General features: G+C 54.6%; 2 protein-coding genes across 3 annotated transcripts in view; both read left to right on the top strand.

Annotated features, from left to right (window-relative positions):
* LOC104983314 (solute carrier family 22 member 23-like) overlaps window positions 1-5,843 on the top strand; it is a 106,128-nt gene extending 100,285 nt beyond the window's left edge. For both annotated transcript variants that reach the window (XM_010832746.1, XM_010832744.1), the window contains exon 5: window positions 5,539-5,843. In XM_010832746.1, the coding sequence (XP_010831048.1) occupies window positions 5,539-5,821 (283 nt within the window). In that variant the 3' untranslated portion in view covers window positions 5,822-5,843. The remainder of the gene's footprint in view (window positions 1-5,538) is intronic.
* A 1,344-nt stretch (window positions 5,844-7,187) lies between these two features.
* The window catches only part of LOC104983321, a 16,528-nt gene continuing 15,951 nt past the window's right edge, over window positions 7,188-7,764 (top strand). Inside the window, exons 1-2 of the mRNA XM_010832759.1 lie at window positions 7,188-7,191; window positions 7,492-7,687. Coding sequence (XP_010831061.1) covers window positions 7,188-7,191; window positions 7,492-7,687 — 200 coding nt within the window. The remainder of the gene's footprint in view (window positions 7,192-7,491; window positions 7,688-7,764) is intronic.

Below are 7,764 nucleotides of genomic sequence, written 5' to 3'. Positions count from 1 at the left end.
AATGAGTGTGCCTGCGTGTGTGCATGTGTGTGCATGTGTGTGTGCTGCGTGCATGTGTGTGCTGCGTGCGTGTGTGCGCGTGCATGTGTATGCTGCATGCATGTGTGTGCGTGTGTGTTGCTGCATGTGTGCGTGCATGTGTGTGCATGCGTGTGTGTGCTGCGTGCATGTGTGTGCTGTGTGTGTGCGTGCGTGCGTGTGCTGCGTGCGTGTGTGTGCGCATGTGTGTGTGTGCTGCGTGTGTGCTGCATGCGTGTGTGCTGCGTGTGTGTGCATGTGTGTGTGCTGTGTGCATGTGTGTGCTGCATGCGTGTGTGTGTTGTGTGCAGGTACGTGTGTGTTGTGTGGTGTGTTACGTGTGCATGTGTGTTGTGGGAGTGGCAGGGTGGAGCTGTTGGCGGCCGGCAGATATTAGGGAAGTGGCCTTCTGGTGACAGGTGTGCAGGGACAGCTGCTAAGTGCCTGCCCGGCTGGCAACTGGCAAGAATCCCTGGATGGATCGAGTGGCCGGGTCCAAGCCTCCTTCGGTCGCTGAAGGCCCTCCAGCAAAGCCCACAACAGCCCCACATGAGGGTGGGTCCTGGCAGGAGATGGGAGGCCTCTCCAGTCCTTGTGACTGTCCCTTTGGGATCGGCCGAGGTGTGACACAACAGGCCGCCTCCCGGAGCTGGGTCTGCAGTCACGGCGAGCCATCAGGGTTCTGTTTGTGGCCTCAATGATCATCCCGAGGGGATCGAGATTGCAGCCACAGGCCAGGGGGCGAGGGGCTGCTCCCCATGGGGTCCACGAGGCTCCCTGTAACAGGCGGCTTGTTCAGAGGAGCTGATGGAATTCCAGTTAGAAAAAGAAGCACACACAGGCTCTGCTCCTTCTGCCCACTTACCTTCTCACATCGTTTCTCAACACATTTTATTTTTATCGTTGGCAAAAATGCTAAATTAATTCCCCTGCAGTATTACGTTTGAATGCCCACGTGTCTATCACTTTCTGCGGCCTGATCACCTTTCGCGTGAATCAATTAGTAAACGGAGCCGAAAGAAGGGAGTCCAAGGAAGTGGAGGAAATGAGTCCAGATGAATTCCAAGTAACCCCTGTCTCGAGCGGGAACTGAGGAACATTTTAAATGTACCCCAGCTGTTCCACGCTGCGGTCCATTCAGAGCTGCCGAACCTTTAAAAGCCCAGCTGCAAAGGCATCTTAGGGACTGACTCCACCCATCCTGGCAGAACCTAAAGCAGCATTGGAATATCTGTTCCATGCACTGCGTGAGCAACACCTTTTTTAACTTCCAGAAAGAGGCAACAGTCACCACAAGCCCTCTTGAAATGAATTAGAATGTTGGAGCCAGGGGAGCCTTGGTGTCACAACACACCGTCACCCCATTCCACAGATGGGGAAACAGAGGCCTGGGGGTGAGGGGACTTGCCCAAGGTCACAAAACTGGTCTATGAGCCTGGGCCTGCTGATAAATCTCCCCCACAGTTTCGCCGTAGAGGAAGAATTCTGGAGCTTACGTGTGCGTCATGTTGAAAACCAGTAAAGGTGTTGTGTTCCAAATTTGTGTGACTGTCAGTTCGTGGGATGCAATTTGATTATGAAAGAATTCCTTGTTCCACGGAAATTTACAGGAAGGGTTCATTTGCTTTAGGAAGACTGGGGTTTAACCATCCTGAGCCAGATTTTCTTTAATTTTGTACTTGTTCCTTCTCCCTAATTTACTAAATTTAAATCATGAACTTAACTTTTTTTTCAGAGAGCTAATTCATATCCATTTGCTCTACCCTGAACTAAGCCTCCTTAGCTAATTTTTTCAATACCAAACAGAACAAAAGTTTAAAAGAAAAAATTCAGGTGAAAGCTTATCTACTGGAGCGAAGGGTATATTTTTATAAGCGCTTTGACTCAAAAACTTAGAATATCCTTCCAACTGGTGTTTCATTCAATTCTAGTCTTTTGATTTTTTTTCTTTTCATTTTGAGAGCCTTTTCAGAATGTCATACGTGTGATGCTTGGTAATACTCCAGAGCTAGAATCACCTCTTTAAATCAGAGCACCCTTAGAACAACCATCTACGACCCTTTTCTCAGCCACGTTCAGGGAAACTCCGTCCTCAGAGCCTTTCACGGCTCTGCTCCTCCGTCCTCACCCGTGCTCCCCTCTCACGGGTTTGACCGAAGGCCCTCCCCGCAAGGCGTCACTGGTTCCCGTGTTTACCCCCGGATTGACCGTGTCCAGGTCACGTTTATCCCGCGAGTGTGGTGACGTCGCATCACCAGCATGCGAGCACGTCTGCCAGCAGGCACATCACCCACCCTGAGTGCTCGGGATCACAGGCACAACGAGTCGAGGATAGAGTTAGTTTTGCAGAGCGTCAACGTCATAGTATTATGAAAGGATCACAGAATTAAGTTTTAATTTCTGAGGGATATTTCAGGTGACGGGGATGCAGAACAGACCATGAGGACAAGTCTGACTTGCTTCTTCTTCAGCGGCTCAGTCCTGTCTGACTCATCTGTGACCTCATGGACTGTAGCCACCAAGCTCCTCTGCCCGTGGGATCCTCCAGGCAGGAATACCGGGGCGGTTGCTGTTACGCGTGAGTCCCACAGCAGACGTGGGCTCCAGCCGCCCACCACGCTCTTTCCTTTCCTGAGGCTCAGCTACATTCCTGCCAGACCCTGGGCTGCTGGCCGGCTTTTTAATTTCCATGGTGTTATTACATTATGTACTTGTTGGGAGACATTTCATTAAGTTCCCATAATGTGGCCTCACCGCACATCACCCAGGCTGCAGTGGCCGTCCTGGGCTTTCTCACAGGCCGACAGCTCAGCGAGTCCTTTATGACCGCAGCAGATTGAAACACCGGGGCTGGGGGGCGCCACGGCATCTGGAGGGCCCGAGGGGGCGTCGCTGGACCAGTGTCTGCCTCCCATCCCCCATCATCGGAGCACGTCCCCGCACTCGGACTGGGCTTCTTTGCCGTGACGCGGGTCCTGGGTCGGGGTGCCTGGGCTCTGATCCAGCTCTGCCTTTAACCCCCTGGAAGCTAGACGATGCCCCTGAACTTTGTTCACCTGAGTCTTCCCATCTGTGCAGTAGGGAGAATGTTACTTCCACATGACGAGTTTGAAAGGCTTAAACTCGTGGGAAACGTGTGGCAGGGTGCCTAGTGAGTGTAGACCCAGTCGTGGGGAGGTGGTTTGCAGTTCTGTCTGCCACCGGAGACGGGTCGTGTGGCTAACAGAGCCTGCCTGTCACCTGTGCCCAGGTCTCCTGGGAGAGCAGTTTCTTTACTTGGGTTCATTCTGGTCCGAGGGCCGCTGCTCCCCCATAACCTCAGGGCCCCCCTCCCTGGGCCCTGCCTCTCCTCTCCATCTCTCCTCTTGGGTCCAGGGTTCTGGTTGTGCCAGCTTGCAGGAACACAGACTGTTTTCTCAACATGATTTTAAAAAATTGAAAATCAATGAAACAAGATTGCAACTCTACCACTACCCTCCTCTCAAACCCTGTGCGTTTGTAAATGTATGCATATATGTACACGTTTATATATACAGGTATATGTAACATTTACATTTGTAAAATATATACAAGGTTTGTTATAGGTAAGGAAAAATCCTGAGAGAATCACAAAATATTTAGAATCAAATCTCAGCAAGAACTCCTTATCAAAAACTGTAAAGTGTAGCTAAAACAGTAGGTAGAATTTTGAAGTCCAAAATGCACATATTAGAAAAGAAGAATTAAAGTTAATGATCTGTGTGTCTCTCTCAAGAAATGAGAACGTGGCACTAAACTCAAATAAATCAGAAAGATGGATGGGAGAGGGCGTTGAGAACTATAAGGGTGAGCATTTGTGTTAGGTTATTTCATTACAAAGAAAAGCTCTGATAAGATATGGCAAGATGTTAATGTCTATATAATATGATTCTGAGTGTTTCTCTTTGCTTGACATACATTATTCAAAGTTAATTTGTAAAAACTAGAGGCCAGTAAAACATTAACTTTTATTATTAAAAAAAAAAAAAGATCTGTACCTCCAGTTTGAAACCTGTGTTATCAGCTTTCTGAGGGGCTCCCAGGGGAAAAGACATGGGGCTCCCCGAGCCCAGCTTCCGGCTTGGACCATGCCTCCCTGGGGAGGGTCCTCCTGCAGCTCCGTGGGAGGGGAGCTCTGACTCCTGTTGACGACCCAGATCTCCCAGCTCAGATTAACACTCAGAGATTAGCCCAGTGTACCCAATGTACCACTGACGTCAGCTCTTTCTGCAGAATACATCATGAACATTTAGAAATTTGATTTTTATTCAAACAGGAAAGGGGGTGACAGCTGTTACATCATGAGTGATGTGACTTTGAAATAAAAATTGGACACTGACAGCTTTTCCGGCTTCTGGCTTACTCTTAATTGAGGCTCCCCAGAGCTGGCAGGGCAGGTGCTGGGCAGCAGCAAAGATAACTGCTTATCAGCATCCGTCACGCTTCCCGGACACCCTGCAAGCGACAGGGGACACGGTGACGCTGGAGCGGGGGACGCAGGGGCTGTGCTGTCGTCCCTGTCTCCCACCCAGGGGCGCCGCCAGCCTCAGAGGCAAGTCCTGGGGGAACAGCCCGCCCCTGGGCATGTGGCAGTGAGTGGTTTATGAAGAGACCTCGGGGCCTGCAGGCAAAGTCTAAAATACTGACTCTTTGGGCTTTTACAGAAAAAGCAAGCTGACCAGGCTCCAAACAGGCGCGCTGTTCTCTTCGGCCGACTTGCAAATATCGTTATAAGTGTAAAATTACAAAATGCATTGATAATAAGACACGACTTTGGGTGGTTTTTTTTTCCTCCCACTGGGAATCCTCATCACATTTCATCCTAAACACAAACCAGCAAGGAGTCTGTTGCCAATAAGCCTTGGAAACCATCCTCTCAGGGAGGAGTCCCAGGCACTAGCAGCAAGATGAAGATAGCTCTGCAGGTGAGGCCCGGGAAAGTGGCGTCAGGTTGCTAGAATGGGGGCATTTTTTAAAACTTAAAATCATTCTGTGAACATTTGTATTATGAAACAGATCTGTCCATGGGATTTTCCAGGCAAGAATGCTGGAGTGGGTGGCCATTTCCTCCCCCAGGGGATCTTCCCAACCAGGGATGGAACCCAAGCTCCTGCATTCTTTACCGTCTGAGCCACCAGGGAAGCCCCTCTTTTGAGACAAACTGTCACAAAAGCACTCAGTGAGTTGCTGGAACGGGCTTTAGAAACGCAGGGTTGTGCTCAACAGTCTACATGGGTTTCTTGACACAGCTGGGAGGATACTGCTCCTTTCTGCCGTATTTTTAAAACCTGCAACTTTATACTTTCTAAAGAAAACTAGGAACATCCAGGGCCACAGTCTTCTCTCGGCCGGTGGTACTACATGAATCCCGAGCCCCCACTGGCCTCCACAGTCACAGACAGAAACCCAGATGGACCTGCCTGGACACTCCCAGCCCCTGACAGAGCGTCTTCTCACCCCACGCGATGCAAAGACCCTCACTCGTGCCCCGTCTCTCTGCAGGATCTTCCCCGAGTCCCTGAGGTGGCTCATGGCCACCCACCAGTTTGAGTCGGCAAAGAAGCTGATCCTGCACTTCACGCAGAAGAACCGCATGAACCCCGAGAGTGACATCAAAGGCGTCATGCCCGGTGAGCACGTCTTCCCTTCACCCCCGAGGCCCCACCAGGCACGGGGGACCCGCCAGCCACCCCTCCAGAACAGGGAGTCATCCCACAACATGCCCCTGGTGCCTGTGAGGGCACTGCCAGGCAGTGGCCCCGTCCAGGGGTCTCACTTACTGTGATGGTCGGTCCCCAGCTCGACTAGGAACGTGATCAGGTCCAAGTCTGGAGGGAGGCATGACCTCACGTGCCCCTGCTCCTCAGGGGAAGCTCGAGGGCTTAGCTGGCTCCTGACACTCAGCCCTGCCTGCCTGCCTGCCTACAGGGTGTGGTGCCAGCAGTCACGACCAGGGACGCTGGCCTGGGGGTGGCCCTGGCCCTCGAGCCATCTCTCCCAAGAAGGACCTTCAGGCAGATACCCCATTGTCTGTATCAGTCAGGACCTATTGACTGGGCGTCGGAAGAAGCAGGAAAGTTCAGATCCATAGAATTTATCAGGAACGTCAGCACAAGCTGGACCAGACCCATGGCCCCTTCCCAGCACCCCGAGCTCTGATCCAGTAGATCTTGGAAGGAACCCTGAACACCGTGGGTTCAGTAAGCACTAGAAGTGACTGGCGCCTGCCTAGTCTTTCACAGCAGCTCTGTACAGGGCCCTGTAACTGTCCACGTTCGCAGGTGAGGGGACCGAGGCACAAAGAGGTCACACAGCTAGTGAGCAGTAGCGCTGGGACGCGGGCCCTGGAAGCCCAGCGGCAGTGGCTTCAGTGCTGCTGCAGGAGAGGGGGACGGGGGCAGGCCCGGCTGGGCGGCGGGGCGGGAGGGCTGGGTGGACCGCGTGGACCGTGCACCTCTCGGGCCGCGTCTGCTCCTTGCGGATGGTCCGGCCCTCGTCCCCAGTCTTGCCCAAGCCTGTCCATTAGCACGTCAGCGCTCTTAAGTCAAAGTGCCTTGTTTCTGGCGTTTCCCCACTTTCATCGCCTCCTCTGCTGCTTCCGGGTTAGAACCCGTCTGGGAGGAGCTTGTTGTCTGCATCCTCGTTGCACAGATTCATTTCCCTCCTGTTTTTGGAAGGCGGTGGTCAGCCTTCCTCCCACTTCCCTGCCGGGGACTTGGGTAGTGCTGGGTTCAGCCCGGGGTCTCGGGGCACGCGGCTGTCCCCGCCCCTGGGTCTCCCTCCGAGGCAGCACCCGGGCAAAGCTGGGGGACGGCGTAGTCCGAGCTCCAGGCCCGCCCCCTGCGCTGCCTGCGTGGACGCTCCTCCCCAGCATCTAATCCAGGCCCCTCCCGGCTTTCTCCCGCCCTGACTCCCCCCCCGCCAGGCGGGGCTGAGCCGTGCTTTGTGCGTTTGACCCTCCTCAGAACCTGTTCTGTCAATCAGATCATCCCTCTCTACCTCTGGGAAAGGGGCCCCAAGAGGCTGGGGCTGGGGCAGGGCTCCCCACTCCCGGCGTTCCCTCCTGAGCCAGTCAGGGCGGCCCGCTGTCCCCCTGCAGCAGGCCCTCTCTGGGCAGCCTGACGCCGAGCGAAGCGCCTGGCCCAGGTCGGATGGGTGAGGCTCTGAGGTTCAAGGGTCCCCGCATCAGGCCAAGGGGGCTTTGCCTGAGCTCTGCTCGGTAATGGAGTGTAGACCCGGCCCCATGTGCCTCGCTCTGCCTTGTCCGTCTGTCCTGGACCCCGGGTGAGGAGCAGGTCCCCGTGTCAGGCCCCCTCCCTGCCCCCAGCACCCCGCCTCTGCCCCTGCACATAAGCTTCCTGCTCCTGCGGGGTCCTCAGGCCACTGGAGCCTCTCGGGCAGAGAGGCCACCTCAAGGGTCAGCCTCAGGGGTCAGCGGGGGTCCCCCAGGCCCAGGAAGGAGTCCCTGCGCTGGTCGGGGAGAAGCCGGGACGGTGTGGGTCAGCCGAGCCCGGGGCCAGGGAGGCCGCTGCACCCTGGGGGCCAGGCAGCCCCACGGCGGCTTCGGTCTGGTCATTAACCTGTCCCTTCATCAGACGGGAAGCCGAGGCACAGAGCAGGAAGCCTCAGCCAGAGGCCCCTCGCCCCCCAGGTGAGGACAGCTGTCATCTGCCTGGCCAGGGCCGGCTCCCCGGTGGCCTGTCGCGGGGAGCAGGGCAGAGGGGGGCG

The sequence above is a fragment of the Bison bison genome, unplaced genomic scaffold (assembly GCF_000754665.1).
Source record: "Bison bison bison isolate TAMUID 2011002044 unplaced genomic scaffold, Bison_UMD1.0 scf7180017862188, whole genome shotgun sequence".
NCBI lineage: Eukaryota > Metazoa > Chordata > Mammalia > Artiodactyla > Bovidae > Bison > Bison bison.
This window is presented reverse-complemented; position numbering and strand designations above follow the sequence as displayed.